We start from the raw sequence: 27,152 nt of genomic DNA on the forward strand, positions 1-27,152 counted from the left end.
GGAACCTGTTGGACCGGCTGAGGCGTCAGAGTCCGCTTCCTGGTCCGGATCCTGTTGGCGAGTCATGAGCTCTAAACACGCAGAGCAGAGGAAACGGTTCTCTTCCCCAGGGGAGGAGCTCTGCTTCCGTGAGGGCCGTTGTTCCACTGACTGACGTCCAGGAGCATTACATAGGAATTGGGGCACTTTTTGACACTTGTGAAAAACCTTTGTTCAAAAATAATAAATATACTTTTAAGGCTTACAGGATATGAGCAATCATAGTAAAAATAGCAATAAGACTATTAGGCAATAAGACTATTAGACAATAATAAAGACTAGTCAGTCTACAGATTTAAAGTGTTTTCTTTGATTTTTTGGAACAAAAAAAGACAATTATATTCAATTTTATTCTTATTTCTTTGTGGTTATTTATTACATTTGAACAACTATTAACAATAACTTCTTTCTTTGTCGTTTTATAATAAAATATATTTATAAATGGTTGTGTCCCTATAACCTCGTACAGAAATTACAGATAAGACAACGAACAAAAACAAAACATTAATTTATCATAAGAGGACTTTATGGGGCCTCTGTTGCCCCTCGAGTGACATGAGGGGCCACTTTATATTATTTTATGGAAACTGGAGACCGTCGATACGATGAACGATGGTTTAGTACGAATGGGTTTTAAAAACCGGGAGACAAAAAATAAATAAATATAAAACTAAAACGACGTTGTCACTTTAAATCCAGACGATTACATTTTATCTTTAACCAGCGACGCTCAGCCGGTGGTCCGTCCGCCTCGTGAGCCACCTGACGCATATTTGCATAAGGTGTGCGTGTGCATGAAGACGATTAGAAACAAAGGGGGAGGGGCTTCACGTTTCACTTAAAGGGACAGTGTTGATATCTCTACACTTGTTTGCCCCCCTGCCAAAAGTCAAGTCATCAAACTCTCAGCCAGAAAAAGAAACACGTTTATTTCCCCTTCTTGAACTACTCCCTAAAAAATAAAAAAAAGAGAAAGAAAATCTATATTCACAGAAGAAAAGAAAACAACGGTATCATTTCAATGGAAGTAGTCAAGTAGCAAATAATACAGCAAACTGATGTTTTCTGAGCGCTAAGCATTCAGATGATGAGGAGGCTTCAGGCGTCAGAGGGAGGCTCCGGGGTCAGAGGGAGGCTCCGGGGTCAGAGGAAGGCTCCGGGGTCAGAGGACAGAGGGAGGCTCTGGGGTCAGAGGAAGGCTCCGGGGTCAGAGGACAGAGGGAGGCTCTGGGGTCAGAGGGAGGCTCTGGGGTCAGAGGGAGGCTCTGGGGTCAGAGGGAGGCTCCGGGGTCAGAGGGAGGCTCCGGGGTCAGAGGAAGGCTCCGGGGTCAGAGGACAGAGGGAGGCTCTGGGGTCAGAGGGAGGCTCTGGGGTCAGAGGAAGGCTCCGGGGTCAGAGGACAGAGGGAGGCTCCGGGGTCAGAGGGAGGCTCCGGGGTCAGAGGGAGGCTCCGGGGTCAGAGGAAGGCTCCGGGGTCAGAGGGAGGCTCCGGGGTCAGAGGGAGGCTCCGGGGTCAGAGGAAGGCTCCGGGGTTGGAGCGAGGGTCTTTGAGGTTTCTGAATCTGTGGGCGAGCCAAACGCCAAGAATCTGAAATAAACAAATAAAAAGAGCGTAAAGAAGTGAGTGAAAAACAGAAGGAACGAGACCCCCTCCATCTCTACCTCTCTCTATGTACCTCTCCACCTCCACCTCCACCTCTCTACCTCTACCTACCTCTCTCTACGTATACCTACCTCCCTCTATCTACCTCTCTCTACCTCCACCTCCACCTCTCTACCTCTACCTGTGTACCTCTCTCTACCCCTCTCTCTCCCTGCTGTGCTGGGTGGATGGCGTAGTCTGGGTTCGGGCCTCCTCTGGTCTTCACCTCCGTGAAGCTGAAGAAGAGTCCGATGCCGCCCACAAAGCGCAGCACCTCCCCCGCCGTCTGCTGGATGATGCTGGAGCACGGCTCACAGGACGGAGGCTCGGCCTCATAGCAACTCTGGAAGAAGGGATGAAAAGTAAACGACTGCATCAGACACATCACAAAACCTCTCTCTACCTCTACCTACCTACCTCCATCTCTCTCTATATACCTACCTCTTTATCTATCTATATCTCCCTCTACCTCCATCTCTCTACCTACCTCCATCTCTCTCTACCTTTCTCTACCTACCTCTTTATCTATCTATATCTCCCTCTACCTCCATCTACATCTCCCTACCTCCATCTCTCTCTACCTCTATCTTTCTCTACCTACCTCTTTATCTACCTCTTTCTATATCTCTTTCTACCTACCTCTTTCTCTATCTACTACCTCCATCTCTCTCTACATCTACCTCTAGCCCTCTCTATCTACTTCTATCTAGACATCTCTCTATCTACCTCTCTCTAGACTCGGCCTTATGGCAACTTTGGAAGACGTGAGGGTTGAAAAGTAAAACAACTGGTCAGAGGAATCCTCATCACGACAGAACGAAGGACTATAAAGGGGGAGGAGCCTCTCCGGCGTTGACTCACGGCAGCACAGGAGCCGTTGGCGGGGACGGAGGTGAAGCCACAGCAGTTCAGGGTTTTCTCCACGTCCCTTTGAGTCGCTTCAGATTTGTTCCATCCGATCTCCAGCAGATTGTTCTGTGAATGAGAATCAGGCGGCCTGGTTCACTCAGAGGTCATATTCAGGGTTCACTCAGAGGTCATATAAGTCAAATTCAGGGTTCACTCAGAGGTCATATAAGTCAAATTCAGGGTTCACTCAGGTCATATTCAGGGTTCACTCAGGTCATATTCAGGGTTCACTCAGGTCATATTCAGGGTTCACTCAGGTCATATTTAGGGTTCACTCAGAGGTCATATTCAGGGTTCATTCACATGGTGACCAGCGCGTTTCCAGGACTTTAAACCAAACATGTGAAATCTCGGTTTATACAAGTAAATACCTTAAACACAAATTAATGACAATAGTTTGATTCAAAGAATATATATATATACATATATAAACGTAAATGTTTATTCTTTTATCAAACTACGGAAATCAACATAGGAATATTACAAATTTCCATTATTTTTCCAAAAGTTTTGCGATTTCTTTTCTCCCAGGAATTTTCCAGGCCTGAAAATAACTATTTTTAAATTCCACGACTTTTCCAGAATACACATTACGTGTGCAATTATAGCATTTGTGTGAAAGCTGTTCATTAAACACAATGAGAGAGTATTTATAACGTTTACTGGAATAAATGTAGACAAAATAAACGTACCTGTTGTTCTTTATTCAGGGCCAGACAAGCACAGGAAACAGAGAACTGCATGATGAACACCGTGAACAGGACGATCATGTACTGGAGCACGTTCAGGAGGTCAACATCGGGTTAGTACAAATGTTTGAAATCACATCGTTTGGCTGCTTCACGAACCATGAAAAGAGAAAAGGAGAATTAAAGCAGAAGCTTGTGAGAGGAAAGAAAGCCGCCAGGAGCTGTGGGTTATTTTACTCATGGACACGGAGGTTCAAAAGTTATGGGTCACGTAGAAATGAAGTGACCCTAATAACATTAAATGAATCATAAACACTCTCTACATAGTTAATGTGTAGATGACTATTCTCTGGTGTGTAATGAAGTCTCTACAGAGGTGTGTAGAGGCCCATCTCCAGTGTTCTAGTGGTACATTGTGTTATCGCCTTAGAAGACTAGCGGAGGGGTAGAAAACCCTTGAAAACCCTTTTTATGTGAGCACAGCTGAAAACAGTTATGCTGGTGAGAGAATCTATAAAACTGGCCTTCCTTTGAGCCACAAGAAGAACTACATTAATATTTACTATAAAAAGCATTATTTATAACCTCGTCAATGTCTTGACTAGATTTTATATTCATGTTGCAATGGAAAACCAAATTGTCTGGGTGACCCCACATTTTTGAATGGTAATGTATATATAAAAATAAATATATATATGAATAAATATAAATATATACACAAATAATATATATAATATCAATAAAATGACCCCAAACTTTTGAATGGTAGTGTATACATAAATAAATATATTTTAAAAAAATACAAAATATATATATATGAATAAATTAAATATAAACAATATATATAATATAAATAATATATATAATATCAATAAAATAACCCCAAACTTTTGAATGGTAATGTATATATAAATAAAAATACGAATTATATATATATATATATTTATAAATTAAATTAGATAATACATTAAATATAAATTATATATATATAATATCAATAAAATGGCCACAAACTTTTGGAGGGTAGCGTACTCCTACAAACAAAGCAAAGGATACGAAGAAGAGGAGGACCTGGTGGTGCTTCAGGGCGCCGCAGAGCCCCACGAAGGCCACCAGCAGCAGGAAGATGCCCACGCCGATGACCCCCGCCACCACCCGGATGCTGGAGACCAGGTCGAACCATTTGCTCCAGGCCGCCGCGCCGATCAGCAGCAGGCTCACCAGCTGGAGGGGAAGTAAACAACGTAACCATGGCGACGGGGAGGAAGTACAATCACGGCCACCAGGATGTGTCCAATTAAAGAGCGAGCCGCTGTGCGTCACGGAGGTCCGCCGGCCAGGCCGAGACAACATGCTGCTTTCCGATAACAGATTAAAGTGCAACTGTACTAATGTCTTTTGGAAATATTATGCTTGTGACTTCATCGTGTCTCCACCAAACCTCCAGCCTGGCCTTAAATAAAGTGTCATTGAGTTTAAAAAATTCATTTAAATCTTAGTACTTTCATTATCGCCATTCATATAAAAGATTATTTTCTCAATTTGTTATTTTGTCTAAAATGTCTGTGAAAAGAAAAGTCACGTTGTATGTGATGACCAGTCACAACTCAAATGAGTCAGTGACCATCATATATGACAAAGTATTTTTTTAAATAATATTAGAAAAGCTGGAACTTTGTTAAAATGCGTAACTTGGATATTAATCATTTATTTATATATAATTACATCATTATATATATATATATGCACATACACGTTTATATATATATATATATATTTTAAGATTTATAAATATTCTATATATGATTTATATATATACAAATACATTTATATATGTATAAATAAATATATATATAATAAATGAATATAATCTAACATGATATATATATCAAAAGATACGAATAAATATATATATATATATATATAATAAATGAATATAATCTAACATGATATATATTCTTATGTATATCAAAATATCAAAATAAATAAATATAAAAATATATACAAATAAATAAATATATATTATAATAAATGTTCCGACACACAGACTGTTGACCTCACAACGTGTTGACCTCACACACAGAAGAGTTAACAATGAACACATTAATTATTATTGTTAATCCGTTTTGAGAGCGTACCAACATGAACTGGGTCGAATCCTTTCCCAGAAACAAGGAAACTCATCGTCACGTCTCTGTTCGTCTCAAACTCAACAAGTCGAGGCGGAAGTAGAGGCACTTGTTGCCCTCTCAACGCACTTACTTCCGGTTCGTTTAATCGGTATAAGAGCCGTAAAAGTTGATACTTACAACATAAAGTATATTAAGAGCGCTGAGCGCGTTCTTGGAGCAGACGAATCCTCCGCAGACCATCGCTGCTCCCCGGCTCAGGTGATGAATATGAACTCCTCTTCCTCAACGAGTCCGCAGTCAGTCTCGAGGCTCTCTTCTCTCTTCTTGTCCGCAGGTGCAACAAACGTTTCCTGAACACATCCCTGCCCGCTGATTGGCCCGTTGTCTTTATCGCGCTGACGTCATTATCGACCAGTCAGGTTATAGTAATTAAAACCCAGATCGCTGAGTCACTAAAAGAGGACTGAAGTCTGCTTTTTGATTCGGCATGCTTTCACTTATCGCATTTTTATGAATATATAGAATATATTATTTTAGTAATATCACTATAGACACGTGTGAGGAGGCAGAATGTCGGCAACAGCTCTCAATATACTAAAGGCCAGTACAGCACCAACTATAACACTAATTAAGCAACATTTGACTTAACCTCTGACTTTCCCTAAAATGTGCCGGCTGATCTTGTGTCAAAGGGAAGAGGAAGTCGTCATCGTCCCACTCCGACACATGTGGTATCTCTGGAAAGCCCAGGATGTCCTCTTATACATGTGTAAATATATATATACATATATATGTATATATATATATAGAAATATATATATATATATATCCTTTCTTATTCATATATTTTTTCGATAATTTTTATTATTATTTATAAATATATATATATACATTTAATATATATATAAATATATATTTTATATACATATTTTCTTTCGCTATATTTTGTATATATATATATAAAAAATAAATATATTTATAAAAATATAGAAAAATATTCTTTTATATATATATATATAAATATAATATATATTTATATTATTTTTACATTTATTTTTATATATATAAATATTATATATATGTGTTTTTTAAATATACATATTTTTTAATATATATCTTTATATATATATATATGTATCCATGTTTGTATACAGGATGTCCTTTTTAGAGTACAGCAGGACTTGATTGGATAACTCAAGTCAAAGATGAGATGCAAAACCAAGATGTCCACCAGAGAGGACACCAGTGTCTCTGGGTCTCCGGAGGTTTAGGTGAAATCTGAGTTAAAAACCATCAAAACCACAAAAAAAGCCACCACCGTGTCCGTGTTACAACATTCTTCCAAAAAGAAGAAGTGCAGGTTGCGTTGGTTCCTCCGTCTCTGAAACCAAAGTTCACCCACGAGAAGCTGCCTCTCAGCCTCGACGGCAGTTTGACTTTCAAGCCGCTGTCTTTGAGATAAAGGGACTCGACCCGGGGAGATAATGGAGGAAGAGCTGCACTACGTGACGGTGACGTTCAGGACCGAAGGTCCAGCTGCACACGGTGAGTCACTGCTGTGGTTTCTGTTGTGGTACTTTGAAGATGTTCTCATTCTAGACTCTGTTGACAGAACTGGAAAGTACATGTATTCCAGTATTTGAGGTACTCGTCTTCTACTTTCTTTTTCCATCCCCCACTACTTCATACTTGCACTCCATGGCGTTTGAGTGAATTTGTTTGATATTTATACGTTTGTAAAATTCCTTCTGGTCACATGACATCTGTTCACCTGTCCATCCTGGAGAGGGATCCTCCTCTCCTGCTCTCCTGAAGGTTTATTCACTTTCTTCCCTGTAAAAGTTTTTTTTATACTTCTTGGGAGTTTTTCCTGATCCGATGTGAGGTCAAAGGTCAGCTTTTAAAGACCTTTGAGGCACATTTGTAATTTTTGATTATGGGCTATACAAAATTAACTGAATTGACTTGAATTAAAGTAATATTTTTACATTGCAAAGATAATATGTACATTTAGTTAATAAGATATCTGACGTTTGCGACTCATTTCCAACATTTTAAAGATCTAAACTCAACTTACGACTTCTCTGGAAGAGACTTTTGAAAGTCTCGAATCTCAAAACTTAAAGTTCTAATTTCCGTAAAACATTTTGTTGTTGTTGTTGTTTTTTTGCAGAGAAACCAAGCGACCTAGAAATAATCTATGACGAGGTGACGACATGCAAGGAGCAGCCATCGGATACAGATCCGAACACACCAGGTGATTTATGGTTCACCACGATTAAAAACAAACATGAAATATGATTGATGAGTATTTTCTATAAATTAATGCAACACATTGATTGTTTATTTTTGTTGCTCTGGATAGACAATAAAAAGAAAGCTCCACGGTGCACGGTGCTGTATCTGGTGGCGGCAGGTTTGGGGATCATTTGTGTCATCTTGGTGTCGGCCGTCGTCACGGTAACTATCTACTGTAAGTCCGACGACCTGCTTTTGAACGAAGGACTTTTGAGGCCGTTTGAGTGCAGCGGCGACGGTTTCCTCCCTCGCTGCAGTCGGCGCGGCGATGTCGGAGCAGCGCAGAGAAAACATCGACCTGGAGGATCAGAACCGGCACATGTGGACAGAGAAGAGCGACTTGGAGCGGCAGAACCAGGAGCTGACCCGAGAGAGGGACCGGCTCCACTGGACCCTCGCTGTCATCCTGGACTTTGAGAACTTCCCAGTGAACTCACACTGCCCCCAGAAAGGTGAACACATGGCGAGTTGCTGTCGAGAACATTGACTCGAATACGTACACGACGGTTCACACGTTGGGGTCACGTAGAAATGTCCTCATTATCGTCTCACAGTGTGTACGCCCTGCCTGGAGGGGTGGCTGCTGTTCCACTCACACTGCTACCTGGTCTCCACGGCGACGTATTCCTCCACCTGGAGGACGTGGGAGGGGAGCCGCGAGCACTGCAGACAAATGAAGGCCGAACTGGTGGTGATAGAGAGCCGAGAGGAGCAGGCAAGACTCCTTTGATCTGACATGTACGCATGTGTGTGTGTGTATGTGTGTATGTATCTATGTGTGTATCATGTGTGTATGCATGTGTGTGTATGCATGTGTGTATGCATGTGTGTGTATACATGTGTGTGTATACATGTGTGTATGCATGTATGCATGTGTGTATACATGTGTGTGTATACATGTGTGTATGCATGTATGCATGCATGTATGCACGTGTGTGTGTGTGTATGCATGCATGTATGCATGTGTGTATATAATAGACACACATTAATATACAGATATGCATATATGTCATGTGGTCACACGATGCAGTATACATTTGTTAATCCTTTCATTATAATATTCTGAATAGAATACCATTATAAGCTTCACAGCTAATGATTTATTGATCTATTTTATGTTGTGTATTTTTCATCTTTATGAAGCACACTGTATTGCATATTGTGAAATGTGTTATCTATCTATCTAATCTACCTATGTATTATATGTTGTAAATATTTTTTGAAATAATATAGATTTCATTTTATTTTTTCAAATATCACCTGCATAACAAATGTAGGAATTCATCAATAACCACACAAACTACTACAATGATGAAAGCCATGGCTATTGGATCGGCCTGAGCAAAATGGACACATGGACGTGGGTCGATGGAAGCAACTTCCCTGTGATGTAAGCGCAGACACACACAGGAGGTGTCGCGTGGGGACACCACTTTCACGATTGAATAACAGCATACTTTTGATCACATTCATTTTTTGGGGGGGGTCACACACACTGTTCCTCAAATGGAGAAATCCCCATCAAGTTCTCCCTCAGTTACGCAAAAGGCAAACACGTTGCCAAAAGAAGCAAAAAGGAAGAAAGCTAATAAGATTTAAAGGTGTGTTCACACCAAAAGCAAAATATTTTTTCGCGCGACTGAATCCATGAAGTCACACAGACAGTGTGGCTGGTTGCTATAGCGATGCGATATTTTCCGAGCGCGTTTTGGGGGCGTCGCGCGATGCGATTTTTTCAGCGCATTTCATTTCGCCTTAGTTTAAATATTTCAGCTTTGGTTGAGGCGGTCATCTCTCTCAGGCCAATCGGACTCTCGAGCTGCTCTCTCGTAGCGCTGGAAGAAGTCTTTCAAGAAAAGTAACTTCGTCGGTGGACCGAGCTGAGTGAACCTACGGTGGGGTCAATCAAAACACGAGGGCGTTAGTGTGGGACGTCACAACAAGTATAAAAGCAGAACAGAGTGTTAGTTTAGTTATGGTGGATGAAGGAAATGATAACGGTCTTACGGGAGACGAGACAGAGAGATAGATAAGTTAAGAGCCCTCGCGGAAACGCTCGATGGCGAGAAAAGCCGCTAACGGCGAGCGAACGGCGGAGCGAGTAATTGCGGCGAAAATCAGAAAATAAATGAATTGCGCACCTTTAGGAGTTAATTGTACTGTAGACTTTAGCATGATGTAAATATTTGTGGGTAAATGTGCTTATTTATGCTGGACGAGAGAATCAACGCCACTCTTCTGCTCGAGTATCCACCTTCTCATTTAATTCTCTGCAAGAAGCCACTTGGCCTGTTTCCCAAAACGGTGGGAAACACAGATTGATATTGTGTGATTACTTTTCTTCGCCAGGTTCTGGAAAGCACAGCAAGCCGTCTACAGACTTTTTTGTGGTCTAATTCAGCCGCGAGCAGAACCTCTGGCCAACTGGAACAAAGCCAGCTGCACCATGAAGAACCGCTGGATCTGTGAAACCAGAGCTTTGATCAAGTCAGATTAGGAGTCAGCTGCATTATCAATACAGGTTATATAACATTAAATACATATATATCTTTTTATATAAATATATAAGATATATGTATATATATATAACATATATATTCATATATATATATAACATATATTATATATAAATAAATATATATATATACATATATATAACATATATATGTAAATAAATAACATATATTTTATATATATATAATATATATAACTATATATAAATATATACATATATACAGTACTGCATTATATTGAGAGGTGTTCCTGACATTCTGCCTCCTCATACATGTCAATAGTGATATTAGTGATAGTAATATATTGTAAACCTGTGCAGGGTTAACTATGACCTCAAGGATTAACGTATAATTCACACATTCCCACCATGGTCGTAACTTCGTAGAGGTAGAAGTTACGGCAGGGCTGATTGTAACAGATTGTAGATGTATGCCTAATAAAGTGTAAAGCGTAAATGACCAAGAATTACACACTTTAATAATTGTGAATAAATTCCACAAAAAGAGCAAAACAATATACTTGATGTATTGTTTATCTTTTCAAACTGTGGCACTGGGAACATGCTCATGGTTAGTTTATTTTGAGACTATTGCACAACATGTGTCATGATGAAAACTCGGATGCTGTTATTTCTCGCAGGCATGAGGAAGTGCTGCAAAATGTGAGAGGATGTTGCGATCTGTGACTTTTAAGGATAATCGTCGATTCCACGGTGGTTTTTAATCGGTAGTGGAAGTGGCTCATGGTTTTTTATAGATCAAATTAGTTGCTTTGGCAATAAAACATCTTGATGGTGCAGTCGTCCGACTTATCAGCACAAGATGTGATCAGCGTTTGGACGTGCAAAATTGCCGTACGTTAAGAGCGATGTGTTTGCTGCTGTCTAGGTTCACTGAAATGTTTAAGTTCAGTACTGTAAATACTCATAGATAATCATTGATGAGTTCTGTTGGCTCCATGTCTTCAGAGATTATTCATATATGTATGTATTAATATTAATATTACTGGTATGTTGAAAGTTTTTATTATTACTAACCATATACCTTTATTTATACTATTATACTGTTTAAATATTATATCATGATATTTATGGAGGTATGGTAGATCGTGACAACCAGGTAGAGGCAGAACAGACTGAGGAACAGACTCGAGGAACAGACGGAACAGACTCATGACTCATGGCTCAGCAGAGCACAAGACTTGAAGACTTGTTCACGCCTTGTTCACTAACAACAACAAAAGGAAAGTTGGTTCATGAATGACCATATATATATACAATATTACTTTATTATATATATTATAGGGCCCGATCACTGACTTGGTGTCAGAATGGAGGACCTATAGATTATCATACAACGTCCAACATCGATGTTCGTGGAAGTCACCACCAGCACCCGCGCGTCCTCCCTCTCTTTTCACCCCTGACCCGTTTTCATGCCTGCATGAGGAAGTGCTGCAAAATGTGAGAGGATGTTGCGATCTGTGACTTTTAAGGATAATCGTCGATTCCACGGTGGTTTTTAATCGTGGTACGACTAGTGGAAGTGGCTCATGCTTTTTTTATAGATCAAATTAGTTGTTTTTACTGGTTTACAAAATGTCCCTTCCATGCTATACAACACTTTCCACACAGAAAAATGTCTGTATTTTATTGCTGTGCAATAACAAAAAGCACATTGTCAGTGAAATACAAATGCCACACTGTGGAAATATTCAACTACAAGTCAAAAAACATTGAAATAGTTGTGTTACTTTTTAAGTACCTGAAACGTGAACCTGTCCTTTTACTTTTGTGTTTGAACCAAATGTTCTCTGTAAGTCACGTGTAAGTGCAGGTTAGTGCAATAACTGGACAAGCTGAAAATAAAGATAAGATGGTGTATATATATATGTATATATATATATACATTGTATATTTAAATATATATATTTCGATTTTTTAAAAATATATATGTATATATTTATATTTATGGTATGTTTAAAAATATATATATTTTTATTATTTAAATATATATATATATATTTCGAAACAATATATATTTATATATATATATACATAAATACTAGTTGTTTCGAAATATATATATATATATATTTAAATAATATAAATATATATATTTTCACCTCTATAACACTATTCATAAGTTTGCTGAGCCTTTAGTGGTTGAGGATAAAATAATAATAAAACAGAGTGATTACTTTTTCTTCAAAAAAAGTTTAACATTCAACTCGAATAATTATTATTATCAACACATAATTATGTTGTTATCAATATATCGTGATCATAAAGTTTTTTCCGACCGCACCTGAAGGCACCTTGTGCGTCTTCCTTTTGTAACCATAAGGAAGCGAGACGTTCATGGAGGCCGGAGCTCCGGGGGTCGCGGAGGATCTGTTGAGAGGGATCGACTGCCACGAGGCCGCAGACACGCTCGGTAACCGGATCACTCTTCATGAAGTGGGCTCGCGGGTCGATGACGTCATTCTGCAGAGCAGCTCGTGCTCTCGATAGAGGAGATGAAGTTTGAACCGCCGCGCTGCACGTAAACTTTCGCTTTCGGAGCCGTGGCGGGAAAACAAAGAAAAGAGGAAGAAACACGTGAAATAATAAAAGATTGACCGGATGTATGAAGCAGGTACGTACAGCTTTAATAAACTCAGAGATCACGTGGTGCTCATTGTTTAGGACAACACGTGAGCATCTATGTTTTTTACTTCTGTGTGCATGAAGAGAAACGGACCCCGGACATGAAGCATTCATTAATTTTCCATAAATGTGTTCCAGCCTCGAGACCCTGAGCCGGAGCGCCAGGTGTGACCGCCATGGCCGGAGAGAAGCGCTCAGGTAGTCCCACGTCCTCCTGCTCATCTCACTCACTTCTTTCATTTTGAGACCAAATATGTGAACTGGGTCCATTTGTTTTAATACAATAACAACGGTGGTTGTTAAACAAGGTTTAATGTTAATATATATATATTATTTATTTAAAATATATATTATATATTTGTTATATTTATATTTTATTGATATTATATATATTATTTATATATATATATAATTTATATTTAATTCATAAATATATGTATTTATTTATATATTTATTTTTCATTTATTTATATATATTTATATATATATATATACATATTATATATTATTATATTTATATATATATCATTTTTATATATATTATATATATTTTTTCTTAATATATATTTATTTATATATACACTAGCTGCGCTCTCATAAAAAGGGTTTTCAGGCTTTTCTACCCCTCCGCTAGTCTTCTAAGGCTATAACACAATGTACCATTAGAACACTGGAGATGGGCCTCTACACACCTCTGTAGAGACTTCATTACACACCAGAGAATAGTCATTAACATATTAACTATGTAGAGAGTATTTATGATTCATTTAATGTTATCTTTATTGATAAAATAAGGACATTTCTATGTGGTGTAAATATGAATCCCAGTCCCAGAATCTGGAGTCCTGTTCCTTGGACTCGTGTCCAGTCGGCTTGGTGTTTTTTCAAGTCTTCTCGAGTCGTCCCGGAGCAACTTGTCCTTCTGTCCTCAGGGGAGCAGTTTGTGGACGAGCATCGAGTCCAGCTGATCGACAGGGTGACCGACGTCGGACCGGTTCTGGACGGACTCCTGGACAAAGAAGTCGTCCCGCAGGGGATTTACGCTGACATCATGGCCAAAATGACCAGCGAGGCTCAGATGAGGCAGCTCTACTCGGGCGCCCTGCACGCTGCTGGACGTGAAGGCAAAGAAGTCTTCTACCAACTCCTTGAGAAGCATGAGCCATATCTCATGAAGGACCTCAAGAGAAACAAGTGAATGTTGCCTTGGAATTCATTTTGAGACCCAATATGTGAACTGGGCCCATTTGTCTTAATACAATAACTGGGGGGTTAATGTTAATATATATAAATATATATATATATAATTTATTTTTAATTTATATTATATATGTTTTATATTTTATTGATATTATATATATTATTTATTTATATATTATATATATTATTTATATATATATTACTTATATATTATTTATATATTATTTATATATATTATTTATATTTAATTTATATATTTTTATTCATTCATATTTATTTATAGATACATATTCTATATGTTATTTATATATATATTATATATATTTAATTTATAAATATATTTATTTATATATATTTATTTATAGATACACTACCATTCAAAAGTTTGGTGTCACTCAGACAATCTGGTGTTTTCCATGAAAACTCTTACTTTTATTTATCAAATTAATATAAAATATATTCAAGACATGATTTTTATTGTAAATATTAATGTAGTTATTGTGGCTCAAAGGAAGGCCAGTTGTATAGCTTCTCTCACCAGCATAACTGTTTTCAGCTGCGCTCTCATAAAAAGGGTTTAAAGGGTTTTCTACCCCTCCGCTAGTCTTCTCAGGCGATAACACAATGTACCATTAGAACACTGGAGATGGGCCTCTACACACCTCTGTAGAGACTTCATTACACACCAGAGAATAGCTCTGGAGTATTGACGTCCACGTCTCGTCTTCACAGGAACGCCAAGAAGGAGTCTGACCTGGAGGCGGCCGTGCTGAGGGTGAGGGACCTGGAGGCCCGGCTGAACTCTAAGGACACCGCCATGGGGGAGAAGAGGACCCTGGAGGCCGAGATGAAGGACCTGAAGGCCCAGCTGGCCGAGGTAGAGATCCACCCATGACTCGTTCAGACATACACACATGTCTTTATGCTGCTGTGCAAAGATGCTGCTGTGCAAAGATGGCGCGGCTGTGTCCAGACGCCGTCGAGGTAGCTCCGCGGAGATTGTGCGCTCTTTTAGTTTTTGTGTTTATTTTTAATGTTTTCTTTGCCATAAACTTTTGGACATAAACTTTTGCGCAAAACAAGGGTTTTTGTCCACTTTTTCCATCGATCCAGCGTGGCCGGCAGAGATCGTACGAGCGAACCACATCAACAACAGTGGAGCCGCTACTACGGGGAGACGAAAACATCGAGGGAAACGGAGCGGAATTCGGAACAGACTGAGAGTTCAAGCCCACCGTCCACCTCTGCCCAGCATCCTTCTTGCTAACGTCCAGTCTCTGGAAAATAAGATGGATGATGTTAGGGCAAGGATCAGATTCCAACGGGACATGAGGGACTGTAACATCTTTTGTCTGACGGAAACATGGCTGACCCCACTGGTGCCGGATCGAGTCATATGGCGGGCCGAGTCCTTCTCTGTTTTGCGTGGAGACAGAACGGAAGAGTCTGGTAAATATAAGGGTGGAGGGTTTGCTTCATGACTAACAACATGTGGTGCGACCCCAAGAACATTAAGACTCTTTCTCGTTCCTGCTCACGAACCTGGAACATCTGACGATCTCATGCCGTCCATTCTACCTTCCCGGGAGTTCAGCTCGGTCAACACCACAGCCGTCTACATACCACCACAAGCGGACACCGACGTAGCACTATCGGACCTACATGATGTGTTATGTCGGCATCAGAACAAGTATCCCGACGGCTGTGGTGGTGGCTGGGACTTTAATAGGCTAACCTAAAAAGTCATGCCGAACTTTCACCAGCACATTACGTGTGCTACCAGAGGAAAGAACGTTGGACCACTGCTATACGCCATTCAAGAGAGGCTACAAGGCTGTCTCTCTCCCTCCGTTCGGAAAATCAGACCATGCCGCCATTTTCCTGCTTCCGCAGTACCGGCAAAAGATCGCGCGGGAAGCGGTAGTGACGAGGAACGTGAAGCGGTGGTCTGACCAATCAGAGGCTGAGCTACAGGACGCTCTGCGTGACGTCGACTGGGACATGATCCAATCCAGTTCCAGTGACGTCAGCGAGTTATGGAAGTAGCAATGAGCCTCATAGCAACGCTAGCGGACACCATCGTCCCCACGGTAAAAGTTAGGGTCTTTCCTAACCAAAAGCCGTGGGTTGATAGATCCATCCGTGAAGCTGTGAACGCCGCATTGCTGCCTATAACTCCGGTCTTGTATCCGCAACATGGACGAGTACAAGGCAGCGGTCTATGGACTGAGGAGGGCGGTGAAGGAGGCCAAAAGGAGGTACCGAGACAGAGTGGAAACACAGATGGAGCAGCGCGACACCAGGCGCCTATGGCAGGGGCTACGGACTATCACAGACTACCAGAGCAGACCCCGCTATGGTGAGTGCCGACGCATCCCTAGCGGACGACCTGAACTCATTTTATGCACGGTTTGAGGCTAGCAACAACAGCGCTAGCTCGCCGGCTAACAACAACACCGTTAGCGTAGCCGAGGTGAGTTCTACCGCTGGGGATGAACACACACTCTGTGACCGAGCACAGTGTGAGGAGGGCTCTGTTGAGGGTGAACACCAGGAAAGCTGCAGGTCCAGATGGCATATCTGGGCGAGTACTGAAGACCTGTGCTAACCAGCTAGCTCCAGTGTTCACCACAATATTCAACCTCTCCTGGCTGAGTCCGTGGTCCCCGCCTGCTTCAAGAGATCCACTATTGTCCCTGTGCCCAAGAATGCTTCTCCAGCATGTATGAATGACTACCGACCGGTGGCCTCACCTCGGTGGTCATGAAATGCTTTGAGAGGCTGATAAAGGACTACATCTGCGCCTTCCTCCTTCCTCCATGGACCCGCTGCAGTTTGCTTATCGCCCAAACAGATCCACGGATGATGCTGTCTCCCAGGTACTGCACACCACACTCTCTCATCTGGACAGCCAGAAGGGGTGCTATGTGAGACTGCTGTTCATTGATTATAGTTCAGCTTTCAAGACCATAGTCCCTCCAGACTGGCCGGCAAGCTGATTGAGCTGGGACTGAACACCCCTGTGTGCTTGGATCCTGGACTTCCTGACCGCCAGGCCACAGGTGGTCAGGGTGGGCAGACACACCTCCAAATCCCTCACCCTGAACACAGGATCCCCCCAGGGTTGCGTCCTCAGCCCCCTACTGTACTTCCTGTACACACATGACTGTGTGGCCAGGTTCAGCTCCAACACCATCATCAAGTTTGCGGATGACACAGTGGTGGTGGGCCTGATCTCCGACAACGACGAGAAGGCCTACCTGGAGGAAGTTGCTGATCTGTCACTCTGGTGCCAGGACAACAGCCTCATCATGAATGTCACAAAATCTAAGGAGCTGATTGTGGACTTTAGGAGAGTACAACGACAGAGGCCGTACGCACCACTGGAGATTAACGGGACTACTGTGGAGAGGGTGAGCGGTATAAATACCTGGGAGTCCACATCACCGAGGATCTGACATGGTCAACAAACACAGACACTCTGGTGAGAAAGGCAAGGCAGCGCCTACCACCTCAGGCAGCTGAGGAAATTTAAAGTTTCCCAGAGGATCCTTCAGTCCTTCTACTCTGAGCTGTAGAGAGCGTCCTGACAGGAAGCATCACAGCCTGGTTTGGCAACTGCTCCGCCAGGACAGGAAGGCTTTCAGAGAGTAGTGCGGGCTGAACGCACTATTGGAACTACACTCCCCACCCTGCAGGACTTGTACACCAGGAGGTGCAGAACCAGAGCCGGCAGGATCATGAAGGATCCTCACCACCCCAACAACAGACTGTTTCAGCTGCTGCGGTCAGGCAGGCGCCCGTAGTCACGCTGCAAGAACAGAGAGACTGAGACGGAGTTTCTTTCCTCAGGCCATCAGGATTGTGAACTCCGACCTCACCAGGACCCCCACATAGACCCACACAACTGCCCCTCTTAGGCACACACACACACACACACACACACACACACACACACACACACACTTACTGTAAATATTGTGTTGTTTTTTATTGTAAATAGTGTGTACTTGTTGCCCTTGCACATTCCTGCTGAGCATTGCCACTTTCATTTCACTGCACACCCTGTGTGTGTATGTGACAAATAAAACATCTTGAATCTCTTGAATCTTGAGTTGAGCGTTTTGAGGACGTCTTCCCTCTAGACTCAAAGCTCAAGTGACGTGTTTCAAGTCAGCCGGCGTCCGTAGTGAAGCTGCTGGACGCTTCATGTGACGTGAACCCTCCAGGCAGGAGGTTCACGGAGGAGGTGGTCCTCTGCGGTTTGTTTTATCAATGGAGTTTACTTCAGGACCGACGGAGACGCAGTTGTGGCCCGGCTCCACCTACTGGCCACACTCGGGATTACACCTGGAGCTGGGTTTGAGTTCTCCCACTCAAGAACATTCCTCTCTCCTCCCCAGTTGGAAGGCAGCTTAGCCGACGCCAAGAGGAAGGTGCAGGACGAGATGCTGAGGAGGGTGGACACGGAGAACCGCCTGCAGACCCTGAAGGAGGAGCTGGAGTTCCAGAAGAACATCGCCAACCAGGTTCTCCACCTCAACCTTTCTATTTTCAAGACATTTGATTCTCTTCCAACATCCTGTTTGTTTTGTTGCATTTCCTCTCCGGAGATGTCTCTTCTTGTCGCCTCCTACCTCTCCTTCATTGTGCCAACCAAAAACTGGCAACATCGTGGGGCAGATAAAAGCATTTTTTTAAATAAGATTCGTGCAAATTATGATGACATTTGGTGGCGTTGTTCTCCAGAGGTATTTGGTCAAATCTGCCCGATTGGCCATTCAAAAATCCAAGATGGCGGCTATTTTTCAAGATGGCCGCCAATTGGGTCTCCAAAGATTGTGTTTGTATTTCCCCTACTTGAATGATCTTGGTGTCTATTCTTATGTTTGTAAGTAATCTGGAGCTAAACATGATCATTTATTAGACTTGTGACCAGAATGTTGCTACATTTGAACAATTTTGAAAAATGTTGACGATTTAAAAAAAAGAAGAAATTTGAATTCAGGAGTTACCAGAAGCATCACCAACGTCCTCCAGCTACGTTAAACAAAATCCCAACTCTGGTCTTGACTGACTTAACCCTTTTTTTCTTGGGCATCGTCGAGAAGCTCCGTCTCCATGGCGACGACAGCGAGGCCTCCAGCGAGGCGGGGGGCCCCGGGGCCCCCTGCCACATCGTCCAGGAGGCCTCGGCCAGCGGGCGCGTCACGGTGGAGGAGGAGTGTGACGGGGAGTCCATGCGCCTGAGGAACAAGTCACACGAGGTGAGCAGCGCTCAGGGAAACCGGGAAGGCCTGGAACCTTCAAACGGTTTACAGGAAATGTGTTTCATTCATCTCTCTCTCTCATCCTCCATCCTCCATCTCTCATCCTCCATCTCTCCATCTCTCTCTCTCATCCTCCATCTCTCTCTCATCCTCCATCTCTCCATCCTCCATCTCTCTCTCATCCTCCATCTCTCTCTCTCTCATCCTCCATCTCTCTCATCCTCCATCTCTCTCTCTCCATCCTCCATCTCTCTCATCCTCCATCTCTCTCTCATCCTCCATCTCTCTCTCTCATCCTCCATCTCTCTCATCCTCCATCTCTCTCTCTCATCCTCCATCTCTCTCTCTCTCCATCCTCCATCTCTCTCTCTCCATCCTCCATCTCTCCATCCTCCATCTCTCTCTCCATCCTCCATCTCTCCATCCTCCATCTCTCTCTCCATCCTCCATCTCTCTCTCCCTCTCTCCATCCTCCATCTCTCTCTCTCTCCATCCTCCATCTCTCTCTCTCTCATCCTCCATCTCTCCATCTCTCTTTCTCATCCTCCATCCTCCATCTCTCATCCTCCATCTCTCTCTCTCATCCTCCATCTCTCTCTCATCCTCCATCTCTCCATCTCTCATCCTCCCTCTCTCATCCTCCATCTCTCTCATCCTCCATCTCTCCATCTCTCTCATCCTCCCCCTCATCCTCCATCTCTCTCATCCTCCATCTCTCTCTCTCTCTCTCTCTCTCTCAGGACCAACCTATAGGCAGCTGGCAGCTGAAGAGGCAGGTGGGCGACGGCTCGCCCATCGTCTTCAAGTTCCCCCACAAGTTCAGTGTGAAGGCCGGAGGAACCGTCACGGTGAGTTAGACACACACACACACACACACACACAAACACAGACACACACACACACACACACACACACTCTGTCTCCTGATGACTCTCTTGACCTTTGCAGATCTGGGCTGCCTCCGGCGGTGGAACCCACAACCCTCCCACTGACCTGGTGTGGAGGAACCAGAGCTCCTGGGGAGCCGGCGACGTCGTGCGGACCACCCTCACCAGCGCCAGCGGAGAGGTCCGCTGTCATTCACTCAGATCAGTTTTAAAACTGTAATAACTTGAATAACTGTCGTCACTTTGTTAACTCAGGAAATGGCCAAGAGGAAAGTGACCCGCACCCTGAACGTGGAATTGATCGCGGCCCTCAACTGACAGGTGTTATGACTCACACACACACACCTGACCACGAAGATAAAGGCCCGATCCTATAAAGATATAACATTGCCGTGACACACCACACACTCTGGACTCACACTCTAATAATAGACACACATCTATCTTCTTTTCTTTAGTTATGACAGCTGTTTATGAAAGCTGCTCATGTCCCCGTAACGCTGTAATGTCTCTCTTCCGCCACCAGGGGCAAGAAGCAGGAAAATAAATAAAATCAAAACATTTTAGTTTGTGTTTCATTTAATTTTCACATGAAGTTCAGATTTTCATGCAATAGAACAAAGTTTCATTTGTTGTTGAAACTGATTCAGAATTTTAAAATTTTTTTTTTGCTTCCTTATTTATATTTATTATCCTGCTCTAATATTTTTATTTTGGCATTCTTGGCCAGATGCATGGTTAATTTATGCTTTATTTTAAATTTCTTTTGTTTTTTTTATTATTATGCATTTTTACTTTTGAAAGTTGTATTTCTGTAAAAAATACCTAAATAAAATATAAAGTATATATTAAGAAAACACCTTCAAAAAAAGTTATTCAAGAGGCAGAAAACACAGAATTACATTTTCATATTAATGTTCTTTACACTCGGAGCGTCATCCACACAGAGGAAGATTGTGATGAAGACGAACATCAACAATAATATTAAAGTCTTCATCACTTCACTGAACTGGACGTGACTCCAGAACCGTGTTCTGCTGGCATGAAGTCAGGTTCTGTTGTCCAGGTTCTACAGAAGATACTCTTTGGACTTCTTCTTCTTCTTCTTTGGAGGATGCGTCTCCTCTTCGTCGGCGTCGACACATTTGTCCTTTTTACACTTCTTCCTCTTCTGCCTGACGCTCTTCTCCTCCTCCTCTTCCTCCGGCGTGTCTGCAGCTCTCCTCTCGAAGACCTGGACCGCCTCCGATTGGCCGGATTCAGTTCCGTCGCCCTCTCCTCCTTCCTCACTGTGGGCTTTGGAGGATTTCCTCTTCTTCTTCTTCTTCTCCTCCCTCTTCTTCCTCACTTCAGTCTCCTCCGGTGAAGGTGGTCCTTCTCCCGCGTTGGTTTTTCTCTTTCTAGATTTCCTCTTGGATTCGTGAGACTGGTCCGCTTCGCTGTTCTCTACCCAGATGACGTCATCCTCCTCTTCCTCAGAGGAAACCACATCCGTTATTTCCTCAGTGTCCTCGCCGGCTTTCTTTTTCTTCTTCTTTTTGGGTTTAACGTCCGGTTCGTCGTCATTTAGCTCGATGACGCCCCCGGTGGATCTCGTCTCGTCCCTCGCGGTCTCCTCCCGCCTCTCGGCCGGCGCCGGAGGAGTCGGAGTTGTCGGTGCAACGCTCGCCGGCGCGCTCTTCTTCTCGTACGTGGCCATGAACTCGGCCTCCTGCCGCTCCAGCCGGGCTAACTTGGCGCTCATGGTCAAGCCGTGCCGGGCTCCTCTAGAGGAAGAGGAAACGCCAACAGAAACAATGAGTTACGTTTCTTAAACTTATTTTTACTTATTCAGTTTTACAAAAACAATATTTATATATATAATATTAATGTCATCATCAAACTCACTTGTGAGCCGTGCGTCCTCCACAAGCCCGCATGAGGTCAGCATCAGAGAGCCTGAGAGGGTTCAAGAAGAACTTAAAACACTTAAGAGTTACAACCACATGGTGACCAATGAACAGGGGTCGTACACGTGTCGACCAATCGGTGTCCAGGACTTTAGACCAAATTTCCATGATCAAATATTTTGTGAAATCTCAGTGTAAACATGAAAAAGTGAGAAAATGTCGTATTTAAACTTACAAAGAGGATTCCAAAGTATACAGTTTATAACCTTAAATAACTCAAATGAATGAGAGACAATAGTTTAGATTAAAAGAAGAAACATTTGTCTTTTTAGTAGGGCTGTGAAACGACTAAAATTTTTAATCGGGTTAATCACAGGTTTCTGTGGATTAATCATGATTAATCACATATTACCGATATTCTCGGTATATTTTGTGAGAACATAGAGATTTATGACAAAAGACGGATATATACATTTATACATTCTTCTATACAATGGTGCTGCAACTCAGCAGTTATTTAGCAGTTTTCTTCCATATGGAACATTAATACATCTTCATCCTAAACAGAATGTTTAACCCTCCTGTTACCTTTCGGGTCAATTTGACCCCATTCAATGTTTAATGTCGGTGTTCTTTGGGCTCAATTTGACCCCAGGCTGTTTTTCACTGTCAAACTTATAAGAAATATCAACTTTTTTATATATTGAAAGGGCTATTTAGGTAGTCAACAAACAAACATAAAGTACCTCACACTTAAACTTGGGAAGCAATATTAATTCTAATAATTTTCTGGAGGTTTTAATTGCTGGGGTCAAATTGACCCCGAGGGTAAAATATGTTAGTAAATGTAAAGGAGGGTTAACCTCTTCCACTCCACTGAGGACGCCCCTTAAGACCCTCCCTTCCCTTTAAACGGCTCGCTCACGCAGACCACGTCAATAAACATGGGCATGTTTGGTATCCCAGCATTCAACATATCCTCATCTTTGCAAAGAACATATACATTTTCTTTTATTTCGTAATAATTTTTCACAAGAGGAGCCCTAACACACAATGTCTAAAGTCGCGATCAATGCAGCAAGTCGGGTCTTGCAACATTTCGACGGAGAAAACGTACAGAATACACTTTCTAAGTAGATGTATTAGCGGAGGTATTAGCGGAAGTTAGCAAAGAGCTAGCGGAATCAGAAAAGGTAAAACGTTTTACAAAAAAAAATGTTTTTGGTGCGCTGTGTCTTCCCTGACAGTAACGTGTTGAAGCCAGGAGACCGCGCTGTCTTTGCCCGGGCCATGAACACGGTGATTTGCTCCGTTTTTGTTTGACTACATTTTATGAGTAACAGTTAGGGGGGTGCTAGTGACTTTTCAGCATCTGAACTCTGCGGCAACCGCGATCGACATATTGAGTACCAGCACCCCTGCATTAAAACATTGGTGCAAGGGACTTTTTCGTCGCACACGCCGGCATCCCGGGATCGGAGTCATGTTAACGTGACACGAGTCAGAATGACATGCTGCTGGAGAGACGACCAACAACAGAAAAATAACGAAGTTAAACCTGTAATTTAATTAACTGAGTTAACGCGTTATTTTTCACAGCACTACTTTTTAGTTAAGGTGCGTTCACTTGCAGTGCGGAAAAATGTGCGCTGCAAGTATAAAAGAGCGTATGTATGGCGGCTTATATTTAGAGCGTCTTTCTTTTAAAAGCATATTAATTATTTAGAAGTCAGCGTAAATGAACATATGGATATAAAACATTTTACATGACTTTTCCAAAACTTTTGTGATTATTTTTTTTATGAACCCTGTTCAACAATAACATTGAATAGTAATTAAACGCTAGATTGGTTATAAAAGAAATGAAAAGGTTACACAACGTTTGCAAGAGAAAAACAAACAAACATGTAAAGATATAAAAGCTGTAAAGATATAAAAGCTGTAAAGATGTAGAGATGTAAAACAGATGAAGGTCTCACTGTGTGGCGCTGGAGAGGTCCAGGTTCTGGTCTTCATCGTCCGAGCTGCTGCTGTCGGAGCTGGACGCCTTCGGCTCCGGCTGCTTCTGACCCGACAGCAGGGCGGAGGACTGAGAGGAGACACGGGGACAGATGTTCAGGGTCATTGTTCCACTGACTGAACTCCAGGAGCACTTCAATAAATTGGGGCACTTTTTTTAACTTTTGAAATAACATTTAACCTTTGTTCAAAAATAATAAATATACTTATTTAGGCTCACAGGATATGAGCAAACGTCTTAGAAATGGCAGTAATAGAAATATTATGCAATAATAAGACTATTCGGCTATAATAAGACGATTAGGTAATAATTAGACAGTAGTCTACAGATTAAAAATGGTTAAAAAAAATGTTGAACCCCCAAAAAAATAATCAGACAGTCATATTAAATTTTATTCTTATTTCTTTGTGGTTATTTATTGTTACAATTGTTTTTTTTTTTACTATTAACAATTATAACTTTTTTCTTTGTTTTTTATAAGTAAAAAATTATATATATATATATACATATATATATGTGTACCTAGTAAAGGAAGTACAGACAAGACACAACAAAAAACGAAACAATATTTGATGATAATTATTAGAGGACATTATGAGGCGTCTGTTGCGCCTCTAGTGACGTCAGGGGCCACATTATATTTATTAGGGGCCGTTTTGCCCTGGTGTGTTTCCTACACCGACTAAAAGGATAAAAGCCCGATGATGTTCGACTTTTCTCTTCACAATCAACTCATCCCACTAGATATCGCCCGTGTAGTTCATTCATTTACCTCAAAACATCCATTAACTAATTAAAACCATGAATAAGAAAACATAAATTACCTTGACGAAGCATCCGTAGAGTTTCTCTTTCGCCAGAGCGGCTTTCCGGGGCCTTTTATTGGAGATCATTCCATCCTCTTCGTCTTCATCCACCGTCTTCTTCAACTGAATCCCGTTCTGGAGAAACAGGAACAACGTTACTTGATTTTCTTTTTATGCCGATTTCATTAGCCTTGCTAAAGAAGGAGCCCGATACCCGAGAGAGTCATTGCTTCTCTGTAGTTGTTGAGCATGACAAGAAATAACTTAAAACTTGAGTTCGGAGTTTAGGGACCTAAATATGGCTTTTTTTACACTTCAAAGTTGTTCCTTTGAGCCACAAAGCTGTTTCTCCATTCACAAGTGGACGCACAAGTCATCTCATTATCACACAACTCCGTCACATTAACATTATTATAAATATCACTAATTACCTTTTTTTTCAATAAAAAAATGTGCCCCGCTCATATGGTGTCGAGCCCCGGTGACTCAGGGGTCAGAAGGTCCAGGACTCACCTGATCAGATTCCACCTGCAGACTGGACGAGGCCTTATTGAAGACGTGGTCCCACCAGTGGAAGGTGAACTGATCTCCTTCCTTATGGCCGATCTGGAGGAGAACAGCGAGTCTCTAAAAAACAGAGTTTACACGACACCACCGATGGGCGAACAACCAGAAGTCACTCACCCCTCCTTTGTCACACTTCACTTTGATCTTGATGGCTTCCGATATGCCGTCCTCCCCGCGGCCCAATCCTTTACCTGAGGACAGTGGATGGGTCAGAGATCTGCGCTCGTATCTGAGGCTCTGCAGTGAAAGACTCGCGTGTCTCACCGCGCTCCCAGCCGTGACGCAGCAGCTGCCGCTCGGCAAACTTCAAGCCGCGACTTTTCTCTGGTACAACTTCTGACATCTGAAAGGAGTCGGGAGAGTAACGACGGGGTTCACTACACATGGTGACCAATGGGTTTCCAGGACTCTAAACCAAATTCCCATGACGAAATATGTTGTGAAATCTCGGTGTATACACGAGTCTATCAGATATGAACACACATGACAATAGTTTGATTCAAAGAATAAATATTTGTATAGATGTTTCTTTTAAATATATATATATAAAACAAAAATATGTATTTTTATAAATACATGTAAAAAAATTGTATTTATATATTAAAAAATAAAATTATATATATATATATATAATGTCCATGACTTTTCCAAAACTTTTGGGATGTAAAATTTTTTACGGACTTTTCCAGGCCTGGCAATAACCTTTTTTAATTTCCAAGACTTTTCCTGGTTTTCCATATTTTAAGTACGTTTTACTGATAATACATATGTACTTTTTACTTCAGGTTTTTCATACAGGACTTCAATTTGTAGTATAGTAGAGTATTTTCACAGTTAGATATTAGTACTGTTACTTTAGTAAAGGATCTCAATACTTCTTCACAGAAATGTATTAGGACCGAGCATCTATGTAAAACTACAGCTTGTTTTGAAACAGGTTGAGATTATGAAAAATAAAAAATATATATGAATATATACCGCTATCTTAGGTGCCCTTGCAATCGGAACATAATTATTCCTGGTGGATAAATGACATTGTAATTGTCTTCCTCTCTGGCAGGACAGAGTTGATGCTAACATGCTAACACGCTAACATTAAAAGCCTCATCACAAGTCGCTCAGATGTTCCACAACAACGGTGACACGTCACGAATGACAACACGACAACAAACCTCTGGGCGTCTTGAAATCAGTAAAACTGCATCATCACAACTGAAGCAGGAAAACACGTGGAGGCGTCTCACCGCGGCAGCAGTCGCTCGGCATGAGGTTCCAGTAGAGAGCTGCCATGACACCGGAAACACGTCATGTCTTCTTCTTCTTCGGGGTTCAACATGGCGGTTCGCCACCTACTGTACCGGAGTGTGCGCTTCAATCTGTTTCTTTCTGCATTGATGTCGCATGTGTACAGATTGTAAAGCCCTCTGGGGCAAAGGAGTAATTTGTGATAATGGGCGATATAAAATAAACTGCATTTAATTGAACTTCACCTGCAGCTTCTGGTTTTGACCACAAGGTGGCGGTCAAGGAGCAACATTAAAACCAAACGGCTGGCGCTGTGCTGCCTTCACGTGTCTCTCTCAAGCTATAGTGGGTGAGTTGGAGGGTGGGAAGAAGTGGCCACGCCAGCCTTCACTTGTACA

General features: G+C 41.9%; 4 protein-coding genes across 7 annotated transcripts; 2 read left to right on the top strand and 2 right to left on the bottom strand.

The window, feature by feature from the left end:
- Window positions 1–947: 947 nt before the first annotated feature.
- On the bottom strand, window positions 948–5,800 carry LOC130187976 (tetraspanin-13-like). 2 transcript variants are annotated; one of them, XM_056406001.1, is made up of 6 exons: window positions 5,589–5,782; window positions 4,336–4,503; window positions 3,283–3,363; window positions 2,543–2,656; window positions 1,908–2,024; window positions 948–1,627 (listed from the first exon to the last, which is right to left on the bottom strand). In XM_056406001.1, exons 1-6 carry the CDS (start codon window positions 5,649–5,651, stop codon window positions 1,553–1,555), a joined length of 618 nt encoding a protein of 205 aa, XP_056261976.1. In that variant the 5' UTR covers window positions 5,652–5,782; the 3' UTR covers window positions 948–1,552. The 2 variants fall into 2 exon arrangements, with proteins under 2 accessions (XP_056261976.1, XP_056261977.1); XM_056406002.1 differs by lacking the exon at window positions 1,908–2,024 and having other exon boundaries at window positions 5,589–5,800.
- An 804-nt stretch (window positions 5,801–6,604) lies between these two features.
- Window positions 6,605–10,225, top strand: LOC130187964 (C-type lectin domain family 7 member A-like). Its single transcript, XM_056405977.1, has 7 exons — window positions 6,605–6,956; window positions 7,585–7,668; window positions 7,777–7,884; window positions 7,967–8,161; window positions 8,264–8,424; window positions 8,987–9,099; window positions 10,059–10,225. Exons 1-7 carry the CDS (start codon window positions 6,896–6,898, stop codon window positions 10,204–10,206), a joined length of 870 nt encoding a protein of 289 aa, XP_056261952.1. The 5' UTR covers window positions 6,605–6,895; the 3' UTR covers window positions 10,207–10,225.
- A 2,203-nt stretch (window positions 10,226–12,428) lies between these two features.
- Window positions 12,429–20,788, top strand: LOC130187949 (prelamin-A/C-like). 2 transcript variants are annotated; one of them, XM_056405951.1, is made up of 10 exons: window positions 12,429–12,859; window positions 13,009–13,068; window positions 13,803–14,064; window positions 14,803–14,947; window positions 18,474–18,599; window positions 19,182–19,337; window positions 20,081–20,188; window positions 20,289–20,408; window positions 20,483–20,548; window positions 20,754–20,788. In XM_056405951.1, exons 2-9 carry the CDS (start codon window positions 13,047–13,049, stop codon window positions 20,543–20,545), a joined length of 1,002 nt encoding a protein of 333 aa, XP_056261926.1. In that variant the 5' UTR covers window positions 12,429–12,859; window positions 13,009–13,046; the 3' UTR covers window positions 20,546–20,548; window positions 20,754–20,788. The 2 variants fall into 2 exon arrangements, with proteins under 2 accessions (XP_056261926.1, XP_056261925.1); XM_056405950.1 differs by having other exon boundaries at window positions 20,483–20,788.
- Window positions 20,789–20,887: 99 nt separating this feature from the next.
- On the bottom strand, window positions 20,888–26,792 carry gpatch4 (G patch domain containing 4). Of its 2 annotated transcripts, none has more exons than XM_056405935.1 (8): window positions 26,682–26,792; window positions 25,774–25,852; window positions 25,627–25,700; window positions 25,456–25,548; window positions 24,961–25,077; window positions 24,096–24,205; window positions 22,115–22,165; window positions 20,888–21,993 (listed from the first exon to the last, which is right to left on the bottom strand). In XM_056405935.1, exons 2-8 carry the CDS (start codon window positions 25,850–25,852, stop codon window positions 21,297–21,299), a joined length of 1,221 nt encoding a protein of 406 aa, XP_056261910.1. In that variant the 5' UTR covers window positions 26,682–26,792; the 3' UTR covers window positions 20,888–21,296. The 2 variants fall into 2 exon arrangements, with proteins under 2 accessions (XP_056261910.1, XP_056261911.1); XM_056405936.1 differs by having other exon boundaries at window positions 26,754–26,777.
- Between the last annotated feature and the right edge of the window lie 360 nt (window positions 26,793–27,152).

This window comes from Pseudoliparis swirei, chromosome 22 (genome assembly GCF_029220125.1).
Source record: "Pseudoliparis swirei isolate HS2019 ecotype Mariana Trench chromosome 22, NWPU_hadal_v1, whole genome shotgun sequence".
Classification (NCBI taxonomy): domain Eukaryota; kingdom Metazoa; phylum Chordata; class Actinopteri; order Perciformes; family Liparidae; genus Pseudoliparis; species Pseudoliparis swirei.

Excerpts from the sequence above, each read along its gene's own strand:
- LOC130187976 (XM_056406001.1), bottom strand. The coding sequence starts at position 5,651 with ATGGTCTGCGGAGGATTCGTCTGCTCCAAGAACGCGCTCAGCGCTCTT. Across the intron at positions 2,025-2,542 it reads CCAACGGCTCCTGTGCTGCC|AGTTGCTATGAGGCCGAGCC; the intron begins GTGAGTCAACGC and ends CCCTTCTTCCAG. Across the intron at positions 1,628-1,907 it reads TCTTCTTCAGCTTCACGGAG|ATTCTTGGCGTTTGGCTCGC; the intron begins GTGAAGACCAGA and ends TGTTTATTTCAG.
- LOC130187949 (XM_056405950.1), top strand. The coding sequence starts at position 13,047 with ATGGCCGGAGAGAAGCGCTCAG. Across the intron at positions 13,069-13,802 it reads GGCCGGAGAGAAGCGCTCAG|GGGAGCAGTTTGTGGACGAG; the intron begins GTAGTCCCACGT and ends TTCTGTCCTCAG. Across the intron at positions 18,600-19,181 it reads AGAAGAACATCGCCAACCAG|CTCCGTCTCCATGGCGACGA; the intron begins GTTCTCCACCTC and ends ATCGTCGAGAAG.
- gpatch4 (XM_056405935.1), bottom strand. The coding sequence starts at position 25,852 with ATGTCAGAAGTTGTACCAGAGAAAAGTCGCGGCTTGAAGTTTGCCGAG. Across the intron at positions 24,206-24,960 it reads TCTACGGATGCTTCGTCAAG|TCCTCCGCCCTGCTGTCGGG; the intron begins GTAATTTATGTT and ends GTCTCCTCTCAG. Across the intron at positions 22,166-24,095 it reads GACCTCTCCAGCGCCACACA|GCTCTCTGATGCTGACCTCA; the intron begins GTGAGACCTTCA and ends GAACCCTCTCAG.
- LOC130187964 (XM_056405977.1), top strand. The coding sequence starts at position 6,896 with ATGGAGGAAGAGCTGCACTACGTGACGGTGACGTTCAGGACCGAAGGT. Across the intron at positions 6,957-7,584 it reads CGAAGGTCCAGCTGCACACG|AGAAACCAAGCGACCTAGAA; the intron begins GTGAGTCACTGC and ends GTTTTTTTGCAG. Across the intron at positions 8,162-8,263 it reads CTCACACTGCCCCCAGAAAG|TGTGTACGCCCTGCCTGGAG; the intron begins GTGAACACATGG and ends ATCGTCTCACAG.